The 23,305-nt window shown below is 38.1% G+C and overlaps 1 protein-coding gene across 1 annotated transcript in view; it reads left to right on the top strand.

The window, feature by feature from the left end:
• The window catches only part of FAT3 (FAT atypical cadherin 3), a gene marked incomplete at its 3' end in the record, with an annotated part of 253,079 nt that overhangs the window by 180,556 nt on the left and 49,218 nt on the right, over nt 1-23,305 (top strand). The window contains exon 3 of the mRNA XM_009076092.1: nt 5,847-5,908. Within this exon, the coding sequence (XP_009074340.1) occupies nt 5,847-5,908 (62 nt within the window). The remainder of the gene's footprint in view (nt 1-5,846; nt 5,909-23,305) is intronic.

Raw genomic sequence — 23,305 nt, 5'->3', positions numbered from 1 at the left:
ATGAAATGTTTTTTATGAATATGCAGAACAGGAAAAAAAAAGATTTAATAATGGACAGTAAAACAGTCAGTAAATTGTATCCTGTTAATCTTTGGCCAGGGAAGGGGAAGATATTGCTTTCCTTCTCACCTTCCTATTTCTGTGAAGACACTCAGCCTTCAGCTCAAAACAGAGAAATTTATTTGGCTTCTTTTACTTTAGCCTGCTTGTTACCTCTCTCATACTCTTTTCATATTTCACCTAAAGTAGGTTTGTGAATGAGAAATCAATAAAAGAGTTCTTCAGAATTTCATTTTTTAAAAAATTATTCTTTATATTAGAAAATTTGCAACACTCCCAGATATCTGTAAAATATGCTGTCAGTCCATACCAGATTCTGTTATCTTTTAAGCAGTACTTCAGGAAACAGTTCAGGTAAGGTTATCCATCCACAGCTTGAATGAAAATAATTTAATTTCATAAGGAGTAGGCTGTTGAACTCTCCTTGGCTTCACAGCCATATTAGGGAAATTCAATCTGTGTTAGAAAATAGCCTGTGGCAAACTAATTTTTAGTCCCTAAGTGCCATAGTATTGAAAAATATGTGAGTTTCTTCTAAGACAAGGGTCAGTTTAGTTACTATCACGCCTACAGCCGTGGGCTGCTCTGGGTATATAGAAAATAAGCATCAGAGCAAGCAAATCCACCGCATTGTTTCCCTCTGTGTATTACTTTTCAAGCTACCCAGTGCTTCAAGATTTCCTCTGCCATAGCCTTTTCATTTAGCTGCCCTTGGTGAATTTTTCTTAGGTGGCTAAGTCCATGAATTAATTTGTTTCCAGCACAAATATTTCTTATATATTGAAAGAATGTACATCAGTAAACCTTAGAGCTAAGTATACCTCTGTACATTTGTGTATTTTAGGATAATTTTTAATATTCATCTTATTGGGTAGACATAAAATGTCACACAGTCAAATATTTGACTGTATATGCAGCATATATGTATGTATTTGTATAGCGTGGTCTATCTGCTTCAGTACACACAGACACACAGAGGTTTTATTTCTGTGAGCACCCTTCTGTGAAACAAGAGAGCTAAGTGAAGGCAGAGCATGGATTATTCAGTTGGAAAATCCTAATTGTCAGTTGGCTGCTTTAATTCCAGCATTGAAGGAAGGGTTAGCAGGCAGGTTCACATTTGTCCAGGTGCCATCCCCCCTTCTGACTGCAAGAACAGAGGTAGCAAATGGCTCGAGTTTTCCAGATCAGAAAGCGTTAAGAAAACAAAGAAATGCTTAACTTTTCCAGCATATAAATTAAGGTTTATATGTGTAGTCTACTTTGGATTAATAGTTAATCCTTTATGGAATTCATAAAACTGTATTGTCCAATAAATACATGATCCTCAGATAACAATTTGGGCTACCATAGTTTGGGCACTGTTTCCCCCATCTTCAGCTGTCAACTTCACTCTGATCATCCTTGAATTGTATTTAAAAAAATCTAAACATTATAAAGCATTAGTCATACTGTTGAATTCATAACTATTCCTAATTTTATGTCAAGTTCATTGATGTATACACACAGACACGTGCATGCATCCGCACACATACCTGGCTTTAATTCTAAGACCTCAGACCTCTCACCAAGTTTCTGTTTGCTCATAAATTACATTTCTTCATTTACACTCCAGTAACTGCATGCTTCACTGATTGCAAATGCAGAGTAGTTCAATTGGGTTTTGATCTGTTTCACTGAACTTCTCCTTTCTTTAGCACATATCAATGTGTTGAAAGCATTATCCTAAGTGTCAGTGCTAAGTGTTTCTCAAATGTATTGATCACACATCTGAGCCCTAGTAACTGGTGATTTGTTTCCAAGATGATGCATTGGCTGAAGATTTTATAGGTTGATGTATTGCCTAAATTGTCAGTATTTCTTTGTGTTGGTCCTGTGCTTTCTTTTGTCTCACTATGGCTGCACCTAAGCACTAAGGCAGGTCTGTCTTGTTGCCCACCCCACATCTCTGGTTCTCCCATCCAGATTATAAAGTGTTGAGATGAAGAACATTGCCATATCTTCTCCATCTACATGCTGAATTTCCTTCTACAGTGGCATAATGCAGGAGGCAATGATGATCTTTTCCAGTGTACAGTGAGGTGTTGGAAGGGCAGTCCACCATCAGGGTCAGATGTGAATTGTGACTGTAACCTGCAGTGTAATGGAACATGTTGTGTGGGCATTGCTTGTTCACCTTCCAACATTTCTGAACTCTCTAACAGGAGAACAATGATTGTGCATTTATTAAGATGGGAAAAGTACTCAAACAGCAAAAGTGACAGCTATCATAGAAAATTAAGTTATAGAAGAACATATAGTTATCTCCAACGGAAATATTGGGTCAAGCAATGTTTTGGAGTTTCACAAAATAGTTCATTTTTATGGTCTGAGAAACAGAATTGCCAGGTTGAAGAGAGATGTTTCAACTCAGAAAGTCAAAGAAAAGTATGAAATGCTGGGAACAGAATGACATAACCTTGCTTGTGAGCTGATGGTTTTGCTGTAAATAACTTTTGTATCGAATACAGTTTTTCTCTTCATTTGGATGGATGTTCTTAGAGAATCATCACAGCTATAAATAACTCGTGCCCTTAGCAGGACCATGTTGTTTCCCTGGAAATTTGAGAGAAACCATTTGAGAGGTGTGCAATGACTTTTGAAGCTTGTTAGTGCTTTTGACTATTTTGTGATAAATACGTACTTTATTTCCCAGCTGGCTTTGGAGAGCTGTCCAGATGGCTGTGTCTATAAGGGCTATGGCACATATTGAAGATAGAAAAAAAGGAAGGGTCATTTTTTATCATTGTCCCCTTGTGATTTTCTATCATAACCAGGAGTGCAGCTAACATAATTTCCTTGGGTTGATTCTTCTCTGTGACTTATTTTCTTTCGATAATGCCTTTGCACTGTAACAGAGTATGACAATTTAATAGAGTTAGATAAGAACTAAAACTGGGATATAGTCTCCTGTGTGAAGCCAAGTTTCTCTCGGTTGCCCCAGTATCTAGAAAATAAAGTTCTACATCCTGCTAAATATTGCTGTTATTAGGTATCTGTGGCATGGGGTGCTGAATACAGGAGGGCACAGCAAGGTTTTCATAAAACCCAGGAAATTAATTTCTTTGAGACTGGACTGGTAAAGCTGTGAGTAGTCTTCAACATAACTGGCACATTTATTTTTTTCAGTTTTGGTGATTATCTTCAGAATTTCTTGAAATACAGTTTTGTAATCTGAAAGGACCATACCAATTCGTGACCATAATTAAATATTAGTATCAAGTAATTGAGACCTGATTTGATGCGTAGTCTTATTTTAAACAGTTGTGTTGTACAGCATCATCTGTCCATGTCTTCAGGAATGTACATGAAAGTGAGCAGCCAGAGTACTGCAATGAGGCCACCGTGAGTGTTGGATGGGACAGTTCCTCAGAGAACAGAAATGGAAACTAGAGGCCTCGTGACTGTAAACACATATGACCAATTATTTCTATACATTATTATATCAACCTGATGAAACTGCCCATAATGGTCAATCATATGTAGAGCTGTATTTAAAGCAAAAACCGTCAATTGTTCTGGTTCACAGTCACCATACTTCATGATCAGGTCTGCAGGACTGATGGAGATGGTCAGTTACCTGCCCTTTAGGATTGGCTGTTAAGTCTGAGTGCTAAATCTGTTAAGATCTGCTACATTTTAAATATAGGCAGGTCTGTTGTAGAACCTTGCTATATGTTCATGCGCCTCTTTTAGAAGGAAATTCAGGTCTGAAGGCACACTGACCATTATTGCAGTCAAAAAGGTTCTACATTAAAAAAGAGGAAAACAGAAAAAACTCTTAGTGGTAACAGTACTTTTGTGGAGAGGTGCAGCAGTAGTAGTAGTTTTAGTTTTACCAATGAAAGACAATTACTATTTGTTCTGGTGTTCAATTTCAGATGTTAGCTCTTGGTCTTCGAAAGGAATGTGAATTCATGTACGTGAAGAAGATGATGTGGACAGAGACCTATAACTCACAGCTAAACATTTCTCGTTTAAGGAGAAAGTATGTAGAGTTTACAATGGCACATTAGGAAGGAAGGAAGATTTTATTAAAAATCATCATATTCCTTCCTGTGATTAGATTGTGCTTGATAAATATCCATAGTGACCATGCATGTGATGAACAGGGATATTTCAAATTTGAACTTTTTACTCTATCAATTTATTGGAGCTGAACTTCTTTCGTAATTCATAATTTCTTGTCTGTATCTCTGCGTTCTTTCTAGACATGGAGGGATCTTGTGTGAATGACACCAATTTATCATCCATGCTGTCATGTCTGTTTAAAATCCTTCACTGAATAGATGTCTCCCATATGGTGAAACTGTTTTGAATACTTGCTATTGCTTGATGCAAGCAGTACAGGTTGTTTTGTTTTTTCAGCTTTTTGCCAGCACCAAGTTCTTCCACATAATTGTAATGATGCAGTCCAATTTCTGTGACCTCCCCTTGGGTGCCACTTCGGTGGTCTAATAGATCTTTTAACAAGTGTGAAACATTGGAAGCAGAGGGCATTTCCCTTGGTTCATTTCATCCCATTACTTCAAGTAATATTTCTCCCCTTCTTACCAAAATAAAATAAAATAGGTAAAGTGATTCCTCCAAGGAGAATGTGACAGCATATGAGGAGCTGGAGCTGTAGAAGCCTTCTGGGACTAGAAGTGTTGTGTAGATGTAAGGTGCTGCTAATGGGTTTTTTTAAGAATTTAGGGTCATTGTGGATTTGTGTTTAGATGCTTGGCTAATCTGATTAGAGAAGTAAGTAGAATAGCTAATCCAGGAAGAATTTATTATTTTGTTTTCCTTGGTAATCTTAGAGATGACGAATTTGTGAAAGCAACTTGCTCTACTGGCATTGTCTCCAAAATCAGCTTTATCTCTAGGAAAAGTTGGGCTCTTTGCTCGTTGGAATCTATCATAAAACAAGCACATGATGCATTTTCCTGTCCAAAGAAATGTTTTGTGTGAGGGAAAACTCAAATCTGCCCTTTAAATCTCTAGTAAGAACAAAATAAAACACTAAACTATGTTCATAGAAGATATGCATCACTTTTCTTGAAGGAACTTTGGAAGCGTTTCATTTTCTTTCCTTGGTATAAATCTCACAAGAGTTTAATCATTCATGAAAGTGCATTGCTTTAAAAAAATATCTTGATCATCCTCATGTAAAAAGGTACTTTATTTTAAAGACTCAATTTGAGCATGGAACAAATTGATGAAATTGTAGTACAAAACCTTTAATGCATTAGAATGATTACATTTGGAAATCATTATGTATACAAGTAGTTATTACAGAAATAACCTTCTTTGTCAAGTATTCTTGGCATGGAAGTAATCAGCATCCTATCCTATTAATTGTTTGAGAACTCTGAAATCTTTAATGAGGTTTTTTACAGAAGGATTTCAGTCAAATGCAAATGATTCATTGAAGCTCTTAATCATAAGACAAATAGTGATTCTTTAGTGAGTTTTTTTAATTCACTGTAATAAATGTAGCATGTTAACTGTAGACACACAGTTAACTGTTTTTCAGTTACTTTCCTCACAGCAATTTTCTTTAAAAATTCATTGCTAGTCAGAAAGTCTTAATGGTTGGACTGAGAAATAAAATGTTTGACAGATGTCAAGAAATCTGTGTCTGATATAGCTTCAAATAGATTTTTTCCCTTTGAGTGTTTTAAAAATGAATTTGTCTTGAGGTTGATAGAGACATAGATTTTTCAATTGGGCATTGACAATCAAATACCATCCTTCTTTCACAGGTCTGATTACAACAACATCAAGAAAATTGGATCGGGAGCAGCAAGCAGAACATTTTTTGGAGGTAAGAATAAGTGGAAAATATATGTTAAAAGGTTAACTGATTTTTGTAGTTTAAAATCACTTCTTTCTGTTCCAGGAGAGTGGTATTCTCCCTTCTCTTCATTTATAACAGACTCACTTAAAGCTGGGAATTGCCTGATTATACGTAAGAAATAAAACATTTTGCAATTCACAAGCACAGGGAAAAAATTGAATAAATATGCACAACACTTGTTTTCTACCTCTAGTATACTTCAGTTAAGTCTTTTATTGCCGCCCTTAAATTTTGTTTGTGACAGAAGTTCATAAAATCCAAAGCAAAATATTTTTTTGATAAAATAAGGTTGAATGACCCCAACCCTGACAAGATTTTTAGTCTCTCAGGTTAAACATGTGTAAAGTTTTGCAGCTTGGATCTAACATACAAACTAATCATTTGGATGAAAGCAAACTTTGACCTTGCATTCACTGCATCATCAGAATTAATGAATTTTTTTTAGCTTTCACTTATTGGAACTGTCAACAACAATTTTTGAGTTAAAAATTGCCCTCTAAAAAGAGTGTCTAAGCCATTCCCTTGGCTGTTGTGATGAATGTTTCTCTTTGTAAGTAGCTCACATATGTTGGATATGGAGTGATACACTTGTAAACTACTGGTTTTGCCACATGTGTTTTCTTTCATGTTTCTCTACACCATGCTGTGTTTTTTTTCCTTTGGGTAAAAAATCCTTGACTCTGTTCTTTCGTCTATTTGTGATGTAAGGAATTCTTGATTCCTGGTGGTGCAAGTGAAAAAGAACCATATTGTCCCACATAATCAATCATCACTACTATGTATTTTAGGAAGTTCTCTTCAAATCCATACAAGTTAAAAACATCTGGGCAAAATAGTTCCCAATGCAATCACTATCTGGCAGCAAAATGTAGTAAAATATACATTTGCATATTCAATTATTATTTTTATTTGCTAGAAATCCCAAATTATTTTGGGTAGTGTAGAACATGGGAGCAAAAGGTTAATTATTGCTATACAAGTTTGAGTTGTTTTTTTCTAGATAATTCACTGTAGATTCTTACACATTCCATGCTATAAAGAAATGGGGGGAAAGAAAGGGACTTTTACCTTTTTAGGATTTATTAAGTTGGAAAGTTAATAAAGTAATCATGTGGTCCAGTAACTTCAAGCTTTCCAGTTTATACTGCTAGAGAAAATCAGAAATAGAATGAAATGGACATTGATTTTGAATATACCTATTGATGAGAATTTTTAATCTGTTAGTTTCTTTTGCTCTGTGGGGAAAGACCAGGTAGTCCTGGGGAATGACAAGTTGGCCATGAGCCAGCAATGTGCCTGTGTGGCCAAGAAGACCAATAGTGTCCTGAGATGCATTAGAAAGTGTGTGACCAGCACAGCACAGGAGGTGATCCTCCCCCTCTCCTCTGGTTTGGTGAGGTCACATCTGGAGTGCTGTGTCCAGTTCTGGGCTCCCCAGTTCAAGAAAGGCAAGGAACTACTGGAGGGAGTTCAGCAGAGGGCTGCAAAGATGGTGAGGGGAGTGGAACACCTCTTTTATGAGGAAAGACTTAGGTAGCTGAGTCTGTTTAGCTTCGAGAAGAGATGAATGAGAGGGAATATTAGCAATGCTTATAAGTGCAGGTGTGAAGAGAATGGGGCCAGACTCTTTGTGGTGGTGCCCAGTGACAGGACAGGGGTCAAAAGGCACAAACTGAAACACAGGACGTTCCGTCTGAATACGAGGAAAAGCTTGTGTGAGAGTGACAGAGCACTGGATACAGGTTGCCCAGAGAGGTTATGAAGTCTCTCTCTCTGGAGACATTCTGAAACCAGTCTGGATGTGATCCTGTGCAGCCTGCTTTAGCAGGGAGATTGGACTAGATGAGCTCCAGAGGCCCCTTTTAACACCAACCATTCTGTGATTCTGTGATTCATGTGTTTGCCTCAGAGACCTCAGTGCCAAATTCACATTTTACAGAGGATTCTCATACAGATAGGGATGTACTACTATTAATAGCAAAAAGAAAAAAATGTTACTTAGAGAAATTCAGCTTTAGTCGTCAATATAAGTTAATCTATTTCTTCCTCTAAATTTTATCTTGTTTAAAAAAATAACCATCTGCAAGACTTTGAGGACTGAAGATGCAGTAGAGGGAAATTGGTGTCATAGGCTCTTCCAAGGCTTGTGAATGGGGAGTAAAGTGGAGGGCAGCCTATGGAGAAGAGAAACACCTGAGCAGGGTGTCCTGCAGAAGTGGGGATAGGACCACATTTTAAAACCCACCAGGGAACAGTGTGCGGGAAAGGTAACCAAACTCTGGCAGAGACACAGCCCCAATGGCCAAATCAACCCTTTGAGCTGCTGCTGAACACTGACCATCGCTGCCTCCTGGGAGGCACAGTCCTGCTGCACGTCCACGCATAAGCCGGGATGCAGAGCCAGGCTGGTCAAGCTGTGCTCATTCTCGTGGCAAACTGAGAAACGTTTTCTAAAATGCCTGTCTGTCTCTGTGTAATTACCCCCCTGGGGAGGTCTTAATTGCTGAGATGACTGTGGTCTCCTGGTAATACAGTGTTTCCCTTCCGGCTTCATTTCATACCCTTCTTACAGGAGTCTGGCTAATGTAAAAGAGAGCAAACTTGGCTCCCTTTGAAAAGCTCAGATTAGTACTTGACCTAGCAACCCTTGCTCCCCTTAGCCCAGTCTGTGTGTGGGGCACTAACAGACGTTTCCTAGATTGAGCTTTTTAATTATTTTTAATAAGCCTGTCTTTTCCCTACCTGAATTTAGCAGAGGTGCTATACCCTGTAAGTACCTGCCAGTACTTACTCGGCAAATTTCATTACTAACAGTATTGCCACCTCTTTCAAAGAGGTTTTTAGGAAGATGAAGTGAAATATGATGGCAGATGCTAGTCATTATAGTCTTGTGTAGTGCCAGTGCTCTCCAGATCACTGCCTGTGATGGCTTAGAGTTGCTCTTCTGGAGTTGTCTGTGTCCATATCAGAGGAAATGTGAATTACCCGTGAGGACTGGATGTGTATTTTTAAGGTTAACATGCCTAGGAAGGGTGAATCTAGAGTGACTCCCTCTGTATGTACACAAGCATTCTGTTGCAAAGTACTGAGGCCCAGGTCAGATGTGCATCTCTTCTTCCTTCCTCCTTTAATTATCTTCTTTGAATGTAAGAACTTGTGTCTGCATGGATTTTTTACTGGTACCTGAGGCTGCTGTCACAGGACTTGTACTTAGCATAGACTGTGTCTCAAAGTGAGCACAGAAACATGTCTATACCCTGAGCCAAAAGATGCATGAGGAAGTCAGAAATAGATTTCCCCTTAAAACAACTGAGATTCTCTGTTTGTTTTGGTAATATTGTTTAGGGATTTTTTTGGCATTTTGGGAGAATAAAAGAAAAATATTTCTTGTCCTAGATTTTTCATTGATTGAGACATTGTCAATGTTTTTTTTTTTAAGCTGCCAAGATGAGGGCTTAATATTTTTGACACATTTGTAATGTCTTGCGAAGCTGCAGGTTTTATTTAGTGCTTGTTATCAGGTAGAATTTTTCTGCTTAGAATTAAATTGGACGTCACTGGATTTTATACAGGATGATCTCTTGCTTTAGTGGGTTCTTATTAATGGAATGGTTCTGCCTGAAATGGGAGGAAAATGACCACTTGATTACATTACTTTCTCACACGAAGCAAGCCAAAAGCATTTGTTCTGTTTCATAGACTTTCTAAGAGATTCTGTAGTTGGGATGAAGTATTTAAATATCCATCTGAAAGATGAAAGGTAATCCTGAGAGTTACCCGATTGCTTTGCAAGTAAAGGAAAATAGCAATGTATTTCCAAGTGAGTTGCAAGTTTCAGGTGATCTGGTTTTATTCCTATTCAGTAATTGGACACATCATCTTCTTTTTCTATTCTTCTTTTACTTCCTCCTTCTTCTGGATATGTGTTGTCTTCTAATAATTTCTGTGTTAACTCTTCACTCTCTATGCTCTAGTATTATGCTAATTTACTAAAAGGTAGAAGCTAGAAGTAGACAATATTAGTACAGTTTGAGCTGTGGAAAAAAACCCACAAAAATAGTGTGTGGGGAGTAGACAATATTAGTACAGTTTGAGCTATGGAAAAAACCCCACAAAAATAGTGTGTGGGTTTTTTTTCTGCCCACATTGTTTGTAGATGCCTGCTAATCCTGGTCTGACAGCTTTGCAAATTCTAGTGATTTTGCTATGTGATTTTTTGCAAACAGCTGCTGGAGTGATGGAGGTCCAATAATAAGCATAAAAATTAAACCATTTAATGCAGGATCTGCACTCTTGTGTGGTGTCAGCTGATTTTGAGATGTCCAGAGTATGAATAGTTCCTGGTCTGTTTTCCAGTGTACATGTGCAGATTGATGGGAGAGGATTCTTGAATCCAGGCTACAGTTCACTGACTTGCACATTCATCCCAGAAAGTGGATCTGAGCACATTCTTGCTCACCCTGAGCAGTTCCTTTACATACTGTTGCAGATGCTGAGTTACTTCTGCTCCCAACACAGAAAGCCTCTGCAAAAAGTACCCACTGTTGAGGAGTTCAGCTTGCTGGGAATTGCTGGGGCAGGACATGTTTAGCAAAAGAATGACCCAGAAGAGTTACAGGCTTCAGGTTGAAATCCTAGCAACAGTCTTTGAATCTTTATGATTGAAGGGATGAATTATCTGTAGTGAGAGATGACCTCTCCATCCTCATGATAATAGTATATAATAACTTGGTGCTTTTAAAGTGCTGAGACTATTTAGTCTCTTCTTGATGAGTGCATGTGGTGCAGGCTCTTAGGTCATTTAGCCAGTTTTGAAAATTCTATCCATTGTGTCTCTCTCTTCTTCCAAACTATGTTTAAATTTACCACTGTAGATTCATTCAGAAATTACCTAACATTTGTCATGGTGGATAACCTGTCTGTTCAAAGTGTCTCTAAAGAATAGAAGTAGTTGTTAATAAGCATTTTCAGAACTTTAAATCTCTTCAAAAGTGACAAAGCAACTGAAGGCAATGGGTTTAAAAATAGTGTTACAGCAGCCTTAGCCTTTCAAGGTCCAAGTCATGTATCCTAATTAATGAGGAGGAGAAGTGAGAGCAGAGCGTTGGCTTAGTACAGCTAATTTTTAGCCAACTTAGTGTTATCAGAATAGTAACTGTGCCTCTCAAGTGCCCTGCTTTTGTCACAAATCAGTATATACAAGCTTCATCAATCTTCCTGCTGTGATGCTTGAGCACAGCTCTGAGAAGGATGTCAGTAACAGTGCAAGGGGTTGTAATGAAGATAAATTGCTAAATCTGATGTGAGTGTCAAAATACATGGGCTGAATGCAGCATATTGGTTTCTATTTACTGTGAGTACACTAAGGGTACAATAAACTGTTACATGGTATGTATTTACATGCAGTAATTAGAGGGAAGCATAATAATCTGCTGTAATTGGAGCCTTCTAAAAAGAATTCAAATTTCCGCTCATTTAATGGGAAGTTGTAAATGTGAGGGGAATGTTGATGGAGGGACTATAATTTTATTCCACTTGGAATTTGGTCTGGAATATCACAGGGGAAGTCACTGCTGGAAACTTTATGGCCACAGTTTACAGGGGAGAAGAAGTTTAAAATCTCACAAAGTGGCATTTAAAAATAGCACTACCTCTCAGTTCTTCCCACAAACACCACACTGGTGGTTCAGTGCTGTGTTCTCTGCCATCCTCCTCTTTTCCTCCAGCATCTCCCACACAGGAACTTAACAAATTTAACTTTGTTTTGCTGTTGAGCCTGCTCAGTTAGGCTGCAGCCTTTGCTAGTGGTGATGCCTGAAGTCAGTGGTCCTTTGTGAGAAAATGCAGCGTTTTCTGAAGGCAGCCATGTGGCAATATGCTCATGTATATTTTTACAGGAGAAGTACAAAAACTGAAGTTCATTGGGTTTATGTATCTGAATGGTGTTCTACAGAACATTGATTGCTTAAATCCTGGATTATGAATCTGTGTAAGCATTTGTTTCATGGTTCTTTAGCATTGCCCACATTTGGCAGAGAAAGCAGCATTTTTTATCAGTGACATGCTGGTGCTGGTGTAAAAATGAGGCAGTGTGTCTGATTGAACATTTTGTCTGGGGTTTACATGGCTCCAAAGGCACATCCCTTTCCCTTTTTACACTGAAACCTATCAGAAGATGCAAGGGAAATTAAAAAAAATAGGTAAACAACCCTTATTTCCAGGTTGAGCTTGAAAAGTATAACTGGCTGTGCTTGACAGAAATAAGAGAACTATTTTTAATTATTTCTAAGACTCTTGGAAGTATTTCTAGTGGAACAGTATGTAGAGGCGACTTTCTAAGAAGGCAATGAAAGATGTATCCATGTCAGCTTCAACTGGTGACACATTGAACTTTAATTTCAACTTCAAAGTTAGGGGAGAAAAAGAAGAGGAAAAAAGAAAGAAAGGGAAAAAGAAGAGAAAGGTGGGGGGCAAAGGAAGGGAAGAAAATAAACAGTTCTAAAGAAAATCTAAGACATTCATCTCATACTACCTTTCTAATGGGTTTATCAGCAGAGGTGAAAGCCATCTGCAGGATAGGTTGGTGTGGTGGTGGATCTAGTGGAGACACAGTGCTTAGGTTGCACACACTGAGCTCGCTTAACCCACGCTGCAGATTTCCATGCTGCAGCCTGTGATCTTCTGCACCAGCTTTCTAGAGATGTGTGGGCTGCACTTCCCCACCTTCCCTTCTCCTCCAGATGCATTTTTTTCCCCATCAAGCTTCTTTTTCAGCCATAGACAGCAACTTCCCAAAGGCAGGAGATGACTGGAGGTTAAAACTCTCTTTCAGAGACAAATTTGCATATGACATTGCACACTGCTTCTCATGTGTATTCAGGCAGAAAGTCTTACACAGCAAAATATGGGAAAAGTCCTGGTGTGATTCATCTGTCTGCAGTGATAAGCAGTCTCCTCAACTAGACTGTTGTCTCTAACTTATGTGATCTGATAAGGCAAAGGATTAACAAGTGCATCACTGGAAATATTACTAGTTCAGTTGTTAACTGAGTGCTCTCTGTGCAGGAGGTATGAACAGGAGTTTTAAACTGCAAAATAATTAAGGCATGGCATTTTTATAGATTATTCTCTTTTCTTTGATTATTGCAAATTTCAATAGCTCCCAGATGTCCTTTTATTTTAGATAGTGTCTTGAGAAGTAACATAAATGACAAAGACTGAGCATTGGGAAAACTGAGTTTAATAACACTTTTTTGCCTGCATGTGGAATTTTAGATTTGTTTTCTTATTAAATAAGAAAAAATCTCTTTATAATTATGTGATAATGGAGCAAATTAAGTTTGAATTAAAAAATATAATTGTGTGTTTGAAGTCCTTAGTATTCCATGTTAAATTCAGGTAGCCATTGGCAGATATGCCCACAGCTCTGATGACACAATATATATACACCAAAGAAGAGGAGCAAGAATGGGTCTCTGTACATCAAATAGTAGCAGTGACCCTCAGCTCATTTCAGTTATTCAATGAAATAGCCTGGAGAGACTGGATGTGCACGGAATGTCTATGACATTTCCACAAAATTTGTAGATTTTAAGTCCACCTTGAGAATGATTTGTTTGCTTTTTGCCTTGTGCTAGTGGTTGTTTTCAGTCTTCATATTTCTATCTAATATTTTTCTTATTCTTTGAACTTTCTAGATTAGATTGATTCTCTTGAAAATGTTTTGTACATGCTAACACCAGGCTGATGTCAAGGGCAAACATGCTACTGACAGTTCAATTAGTGCATCATTTACTTCACAGTATCTGATTCTGACCTTTCTTGGAGAGTATTTAAGCCATCCTGCTAATCTGATACTATATGGAAGTTCTTACATGGCAGGATTTTAGTCCAGCATTAAAAATCTCACACTTGTTTGGTTAATCCATTTTATTGATTGAAGATACCAATAGTAATGAAGAAAAGCAGCCCTCTCTTCTATGCTTAATGAGCTTCCTAAATCAAAAATCTTCGTAAATCAATATGCAAAACTTTGGGGTTTTGTTATGAATGCTTGACAATTAGATAAATGAGTTAAATAGTTTATAGACCTTTTATAGCTGTTTTTGTAAGCTTGTGTTAATTTATTTGGGTATTAAAATAGGAAAGCACAGCTCATTTATTATTTATTTTCTCCTTAGCTCATGGAAAAGATTTGATTTTTCCAGTTCATCGGTGTATAGGATGAGAGATTCACCATCCACAGTGGAATAGTCTGAAGTATATTTTTCACAAAATCATATTTTACTGGATAGTGAGTCTTGTAGAAATGGGCAGGAAACAATTGATATTATGATCCAGGTTAAAAAACATATTGTCTATTTAGATGAAAAGTTGACTCAGTATAAAGATAACAGATGATTTTGCAAGTACTGCTTCAAGTTGATATTTTGAAGACCCTGGCAAGATCAGAGTCAGCCAGGGCTAGGGCTTTGGTTCACACACTGCTGTCTATCATGGTTGTTGTGTCTCATTAGAAAAACTACATTTCTGGTCGCCTAGAGCTTTTCCGTAGTCAAGGATTGATTTGCATATATCTGCTGTTTGCAGAGGGGAGGGAGCTTGTTTTACAGATTTCATGAATCACTGACCTGAACTGTTGGGTCATGAAATGAAGAAATAAAAATCTGCAAAATACAGTGCTGTCGGCTTTCTCATGCTGGGCATCAAATGCCCCTTTTAGGTTTTCCTTGTGGGCCCACAGCATTCTAGCAGCAGGTCTTGGCTCTACACCTCGTAGCATGTTAGCACGGAAGGAGATACTCAGCATATAGGCTTCGTGTGCTGTTTTATCAGGCATTTTCCACCTCTTTTAAAGGCATGACAGAGAAGACAGATAGGAAGGAAATCCAGCCTGCAGGCTGCCACCCTGCAAGGTTCTATACATCTCCTGGGAGCCTAGAGATGTATCAGCATTTCCTTGACCCTCTAGACCTAATTAAAATCTCACTGGACTCAGCATCATGCAGAAGTGCAAGAAAGTTCCTTTATGATTAACTAGCATTATGCTAAGACATATGCAATGTCACTGTGGAGAGGGGGAAGTCTATTATACTGGGGGCTAGTTCAGTTCCTTTGCTTACCCTGAGTGGTGTGCTTAGTCTGGCTTCAGTGGCAATGGCTTTCTTGAAGTTATCCCTGATAATCCCCTGGATAAGAGAATTAGACATTGCTGCCCATGGCTGTGTTTCTCCAGCTATGTCTGGAAATGGGTGAGTGAACATATATGAGAGAAAAGCAATTTTAAATATACCCAGCACCTCTTTCTTATGTTCTATTTGCAGAACTACAAGATGGCACAGCATTGGATCAATGCAAATGGATGGAAAAGTATTATTAAGACACCAAATGCTATTGCCTGGTTTGAAATTAGGTCTACACCTGTGTGTTAAATGCTGTTGAAACAGAGAGGGATATATTAGTAGTCTTCCTTCTTGTTTTATAAATCACTCCTCATGCTGATCTTGTGTAGGCAAATTCTGTGATTAATCTGTATCAACCTTTTCTTTTCAGTCAGGATTTAAGAGTTTGGTCTAATGTTGCTTTCTCGATGAGGGATTAGCTCACAGATTAGCTCAGGGCCAACAGGTTTTTTCTTCATTGTATGTTTCTTAAGATCTGTAGCTCTCTTTTTTTATGGGCTGGAGCCCACCTACCAGGCCCAAATTGGTCGGATATACCCTTTCAGGGTGTCTCTTTTGCCAGGCTCCGTGCTTGGAGAAACAAAGAGTTATTGTGCAGGGCACACTGCTTTGCTAAACCTTCACATTTGTTTTATGAATGTACTAATGTTTTAATCTTCTGCAAGAGCAGCAGGAAATCTTTCACATGATTTGAATCTATTTTAGATGTACAGAGCCTTTGTGTTAGCTGAAGCGTGTCTGCTTTTGTGCTATATCATGTTTTTTGTAGCATGTGTAATACTCATCAGCTGCCAGACTGTTAATTTATGTCTGTAAGGTTTGAGCACACACATGCATGCACATACACACATATTTTGTAGAGGTCTCATTTTCCTGCCTTCACAGCTAAGACCAAGCTGAGAGTTGCATTTAAGGCAGAGGAGCATCTTCTTCCTCAGTTAGGAGTACATTACATACTAAAATCCTTTTTGGGCACGGGAAATCCTAGGATGCCTTTTAATTAATCCATCATTTAGAAACATGCCTTTAAACAAGTTTTGCATCCATTTGTAGTTTCTCCCAGGGTGATCTGTACTCAGCTGTCTGTGTTATTGCTAAGTTAATTCTGGGATATTTTCACAGCGTCTTCACTTGCCACCACAATTTATATGTACCAAATCCAATTACCCTACAAATACATTGTGTAGGAATCCCAGCACTAAACCTCCAATTCTTCGGTTTTGAGTGGAGTTTGGGCTGGTTTGAGACGTGCTTTTTGATCACAGGCTGTTGCAGTGTCCATAGAGTCTGACTGGAGATGATTTGAGGACGCCCACCACTTAGGCAATCCCTTCCCTGGATCATCTTCATTTGTGAGCTGTTTGGTTTACAGGCAGCCTCTCCACAAGGGAAAAACTGGAACAACTCTTTCCTTTTGCAAGTTCTTTTAGATTTGACTATGTTCCCTACAGTTGTCTTTACCATCATGGTGAAGATAATCTTTATTCTTGAGGTCCAATCCTTGAGTCATACTGTAAATTTACAGTAACGTCATCTGGGTTTTATCAGTGCTGCATCCTCTGATTTATTCTTTTTTAGTCTTCCCCTTGTTAACACTCTTCTTATCCAGGGTTTTATAATTTCCAGTACTGGTGATATACTAACGGCTCTTCATTTCTGAAAACTACCCCCACCAGTCCATGCACTTGGTGAGAACCTTTTCCTAGTACACATCAAATACAGAACATTTTCTTTGAGTCTTCTCACTGTAGCCTATAGTGTCTTTCAGTATAATGTACTTCCCCTCTTCATTAGGTCTTTCATATCTCCACATCACCACAGTGTCTCTCCACCATATAATCCTTCAACATTCAGCATGAGCAAAAAAGGCATATTGGAAAGGGTAGGAAAATGTCATGCAAAACCATGATAGTTTGAAAACATTGTGGGTTTGTTTTGGGATTTTTTTAAATAATTTGTTATGACAAAAGTGCATCATTGTGTGAAATGTGCTGAAATAAGATTGGAGTATTCAGCATAATTTGTAACATGACACAAATTAAAGTATTTACTAGGCACCTAGAGATAAGAAAACCTCTAATTGGGTTGAGAATCAGTTTAGTGAGTATAATTGACACTTTTTTCTCCCTAAATATATTATGGAACATAAAAATCCTAGTGTTTTTCTTATCTGACTTCAGCTTGATAATAATCAGAGACCAAACAGTTATTTTGCTTTTTAGGAAGATATGATTTAAACAGAAAAATACAAAGGCCCTGAAGCATCGAGTACTATGAAATCTGCCCTCAAAAGCAGTAATTTTCTTTTCACAGCCTAACAAATTTTGGTTGTCAGGAAACAGATTAATCTCCTCATTCTCAAATGTAATATTGCTGTTTGCTAATCTCTTATGATACAGAGACACTGAAAATGTTATAATGGCAGTCCTAGAGTACATTTTATGTTTTGGCAAAAAATAGTATTTTCTTTGGCAAGGAACAGTCTAAATATTCAAAGACAAGGATTAACATGAATAATTGAGAGCAAAAATGTCAGAATCAAAATAATGAGTTATTTTTTCTCACATTCTCTGGGAAAGTAAAAAATACAAATATTACTAATAGCAGTCTGTCAATTTATGGCTTTGACTTTTCATAGACCCAGCATGTTATCTGTAATCCAGATACCAGCAAATAGCTTAACATTTTTTATCATAGCCTCAAATGTATTTGTTTTTCCCTTTCAATCTTGTTGCCGTCCACTATCCTTTCAGATACTTTTTAAGGTGTTGTATAAATTTTAAAAAAAGGGTTCTTAACCCTCAAGGCCAAACAGTTATTTTATAAATTTTATTGAAAATAAACAGGAAGAATTTAAACACGTGGGCTTATATCACCACACTTTGTAAAATGCGCAGCACATGACCACAGTTTACGAAACACTCAGAAAGTTTCTAAAAAGACATCAGTTTTAGACCACACATTGTAGCTAAGCAAAGATATGCTTTGTTATCTGATACATCAGTGTGCTGAGATGGCATGGGCTCTGTTGACTGAGAGAGGCAGAAGGCAATGAGACAAGTGCGTTAGCTTGGTCTCAAAAGACCATGATATCTAGCAGAAGGTATCAAAATATTAATGTACATATGAGGTTCATTTGCACATATTCCTTTTTCCTCCTCGCCAAACCCCTGTTCTTCAAAGGCACTTGCACAAACCCTCCCTATGTAGCTTTGGACATACGTTTGTGAGACTAAATTGAATGCTAGAGCCCAGGATTTTTCTTTTTTCTACTGCTATTTGCCAAGTGGAAATGTACAGTTAAGAATCTTTCACTATTTTTGTTGCAATCCGCTAGACACTGCCTGAGTGCAGTCTTCATTGCAACACCTCAGCCAGGGAATGGCATTTTAAAAGTGAAATAATATTTTCTTTAAATACTTTCTCTTAAGGCATTCAGTCCTCATAATTTCTGACTCTCAGTGTGAAAGTATCATTGAACGCTGTGGGGTTTTTTAATAAACAGAGGTCTGAAGTGTGCAGAAGATGTGTTTTTTCTGCAGCACTGGGAGGGCACCTGGTGATGGATTACGGTGGTGACAGGACGCACAACTTCCAGCGAGCTCCTCAGCTCCCAAAACACATCCTTGCTGCAGCAGCATGGTGCTCAGCATGAGGCAGTCATTTATCCCACTTCTTGACAGGGCAAATTACCAAACTCGAAGCTGTGAGCTGTGTTTCCAGTACCTTGTTCAGTTGTGGCAGGGCTGATTTGGTGTCCATTCCCTCTCCTCTAGACTGTAGCATGGAGTGAGAGCTACCTCAAGACTTCCTAACTTGATACACATGCCCAGTTTCTCTGGCGTGCAATATGCTCCACTAGCTCTTGAATGCCTAAACAGTAGTAACTAATTAAATTACACATGCATACTCTGTTTTCTGGAGCTTATTGAGCACCCATTCACCAGGCTTACATAGCAACACAGGAATTGCATCTTGAACTTCACTTGATTGACAAACTACCTTTGCCTCACTAAGCCTTTAAATAAGATTTAGATATTTTATCAGATCAGTAATCTATGGATTAGATGTGCTCCTAATATTCTGTTTCTTAAACTGGATGCACTTTTGGAGAACAAGTATATTTATATTTTGTGTGGAGTTTCTCAAAGGAAGCAGAAACAGTGTCTATAGGTGGTGTCAGCCAGTGCTCCACATCGTGAGCAAGTGTCAGTGGTTGTGACCCAGTATCTAAGCATAGGGATTAGTAGATGAGGCTGGCGTATCTGATCTGCCTGTGCCAAGGGATCACACCTCCTGTGCTGATCCTGACAGGTTGCACTTGTGCTGTTCAAGACCTCCCATAAATCAGGAGCTTTTTCATGGCTATTTCCAACTAAGTACCCAGCCCCTTTAACACCTCCTCAGACAATCTCAAAAGCAAAGCAGCTCCTAAAACTTTCTTTTTTCAATCTTTTCTGCTGCAAACCAACAAAGTCCCTCATTAGAGGGACTCCTTCTGCTTCCTCCCTTTTGCTCTCCTCACCTAGTGAAGGCTAATTGGAGGCCCATAAAGTGAATCCAAGGAAATTCTCCTTCTACCATATATCAGTCCTGCACTACCAAATTTGGCATATTGTCTCACGCAGTGTTTTATTGTCCCCAAGACCACATTATCAGCAGGGTAATCTCAAAAAGGTTAATAGAGAGGGACTCCTTCTGCTTCCTCCCTTTTGCTCTCCTCACCTAGTGAAGGCTAATTGGAGGCCCATAAAGTGAATCCAAGGAAATTCTCCTTCTACCATATATCAGTCCTGCACTACCAAATTTGGCATATTGTCTCACGCAGTGTTTTATTGTCCCCAAGACCACATTATCAGCAGGGTAATCTCAAAAAGGTTAATAGCATTACTATCTCTTGATCTTCCTGCTCATCAGTCTAAATCCAGTCGTTTTACCAGTGGTGTTAGACACCTCTGCTGAAGTTAATTGGGTGCTGCTTGCCTCTAATGTCAAACCCAATTCTATAAATTGTAACTACTTGTAGCTGATTGTCCCTGCTCTTAACTTTCATTTCACAACTGGGAAAAGTATGTGTGAGTTGATATACCTGTCTTTTCAACCACACTCTTTGACATTTGAAATCCAATTATCGGTCACCTTGGCCATTCGTTCAGTCCAACTGTCCTCCCGTTGGTATGCTGTGTGTCAACACCTACTCTGTATACTGCCCTAATGGGAAAGCAAACAGTAAATTATGAGCCTCTATAAACCCATTAAAGAGTGTCTCTGATTCCATAAATTATGTTAGTGAATCTGAAGTGCTGCATGCAGTTGCTGGTATGCCAGGTTGGAATTCTGCTCTGTATTTTTAGAATGTCACAGCTTGCTGGAATCAGGCAAGATAGGTATCTATTGGTGGCCTGGGTGCCCATACAGTAAGAACATGAACCTTAAGGGCTATGCATGCTAAGATTTCTATATTACATACTTGAATCAATGGTTGTCATCGGTAGAAAGGAGGAAAATTATATTAATAATTTGTGATTAAATATTTCCTTTCCCCAGATAAAAAAGTATGCTTCCTATGCTCTGCACACATTTTACTGACCCTTTGCACAGCAGTGAATGCCATCCTGTGGCTGCAAAACCCAAATGCATGTTAAGGACTAATTCTGCAGAAGAATCAAAGTGCTAAGAATATTTTAAAAGTTGTGATCTTTTAAAATTCCTCCTGCACTGCAGGAATAGAATGTCATCTTATTATTATTCAGGCACATAAAGATCCCTTTCCAGGACTCGAGGCACTATGCAATTAATTAATTATAATAGTATTAATTGATTAATTAATATTAATAACCTGAACATTTTAATGCTTTCCAAGTGTTACTTGGGGAAATTAAGTTTTTTGGGACAGGATTTTTTTTTCCAACACATTTGGGATGTTAAAACTTTGGGACAGCTTTTCCTGTTATATTGTTAACCCCCAAATGACTTCGTTCCCATACCCACACCTACTTATTTATGTTGGCAGCATGGTCTTGACACATTCTGAAAATTATTCGTATACATCGCTGTTCACAGGATCACTGGCTATGTGTGTAACAGATTGAACCAACAGGAAAAAAAAAACATGATAAAGAAAATAATTGCATATGAAATTGTTGTTTCTTTAAAACAAAAGGGAAAATCCCACATTTGCCTGGATATTAAATAAAATTATTCCAGTCAGTTATAATGCATACAGTGGTGATGCTGCAGTGGTACACACCTTCTCTACTCTTTAGCTCAAGGTTCACAGATTTCAGTTACTCATGCCACTGAAGCCCAGGGCTGGGCAAAAGCTTAACGAGAATTAAAGCTACTGAAATTAGGTTCTTGAGCTCTAGTTTAATCCTGTTGTCACCAGAGTCAAGAGGAAAATTCCCATTGATTTTGAAGTCTGAGGATTTCCCAGCTGGCCAGTACTTCTCCACCAAGAAAGTACCTGTAATTCTTTGGTTGCTCAGACAACATGAGCTCGGTTCAGGAGGGAAAGACTTGTCATTAGCCTTTCCCTGCGTGTCTTTAGCCATGAAGTATGTGTGTACCCTGCTGTCCATGGTATGGCTGGGGATGCTAAGACTATTCAGGTGTTTTTGGAGGTCATTAGAGATTCAGCAAAGCTGAAAAGAATACTAATCTGGTGACATGAAAAACGGAGTTACAGTGAACCCATCCCTAAACATACACTTAGATGTGTTAGTCTTGTCTAGTGAAAAATAGCAAATTTTTTACTATGTCTGATAAAACACAGTGTCCTAATGCACCCATCAGCAACAGCAAGGGGCTGATGGCTCTCATCCTTTAGCACCAGAACAGTTATCTGAATTTCAATTTCATGTCTTTTATACTGGACACAAGACCTGAACCCATTTTCCAGGTTGAGTTTTCCAAGCTGAAAACTGAATGCGGAAAAAGGAAAAAAGGTGCCAAGAATACGAGTTTTGCTTCAAAACTGGAATCTGCATTTTTTCCCTGTGTATAATCCCATGCTGATTCTCAACCAGCTTGTGAAATTGACCCTACGTCAATGTAAACTGGATAGTAGATATTTACAGGACACTTAAAATCAAAGACAAGTGGAGATTGAGATAATAAGGCTTGTCTGTGTTGCCTGTTAGATGAAAGTGCGATTAAATATGGCCCAATTAATGCCTGTTATCTGTCTAAAATTGATTTGTAACAGAAAGTTGTGAAGTAGGCATCAAGAAGTCAAGTAGAATTTTTTATTACTAAAATCAAAGCAATTATTGATGTGATTTACTTTAACCTGGTCTAACAAAAATGGGATGATATTGTCATTAAAGAAATCTGCCTTGGGAAGAGCCCCAACAACCAACCTCCTTATTCATGCTTACCTCCTTTACCTAATTTTGCTTGCATTTCATACTGATTTTCTGAGCATTTTTATTATGCTTTGTAAGATATTTTAGGATGGAGACCTCATCTGACTCCAAACATTACTTTATTCAAACATGCGTGAAAATTTGGTGTGATATTGGCCTCTTAAGTTGATTAAAATTTTACTTTGCGCCTCACTGATAACCAAAGAAACTTCTATCAAATAACTTGAATATCACCAAAAATCATTTTTTCCTTTTGATTAGTGAAAACAGTCACTGCAATCTTCCTGAGTGACTGTTCACTAAAGTCAGATAAATTTCTGAGGCCTAAACCGTATGTTTTTGCTTTTTGCAAATTTAGAATATCTCTATGGGATATTCAAAAATCAAAAACTTCCTGTGCCCCTTAAAGGTCTGATTTTATGTACTTTCTACCTGGCTCCAAAATCAGGTTTTTTATTCATCAGCTTTTTTACCTGTAAGCTTTATTTTGGACATAAAACTGTGGAAGCTTAATTTTTAATCTGAAAAAGCTTAATTGAATTTAAATGTCAGAGGCTACTCATCAGTCTATCAGCTGTAAAACTGTCTTTGAAATGTTTTACCTGTATGTGTGGATGGAGAGCACTCATTGTTTTTTGCGTACTGTGGAAAAGAGTGCAAGATGCAAATTTAATATTTTCAGCATTACTGATGGCACACAAAGTCTTTTACATTAAGAGTAATGGTTCTGGCTTTGCCTCCTTTGGTATTGATCAGAGGCTTGCTGGTAAGTGGTGAGTTCTATGACAGAGATTTTTTTTGGCGAGGGAGGAGGG

The sequence above is a fragment of the Acanthisitta chloris genome, unplaced genomic scaffold, assembly GCF_000695815.1.
Source record: "Acanthisitta chloris isolate BGI_N310 unplaced genomic scaffold, ASM69581v1 scaffold3936, whole genome shotgun sequence".
NCBI classification, from domain to species: Eukaryota; Metazoa; Chordata; class Aves; order Passeriformes; family Acanthisittidae; genus Acanthisitta; species Acanthisitta chloris.
Note: the sequence above shows the minus strand (reverse complement) of the source record. Positions and strands in the feature narration are given on the sequence as shown.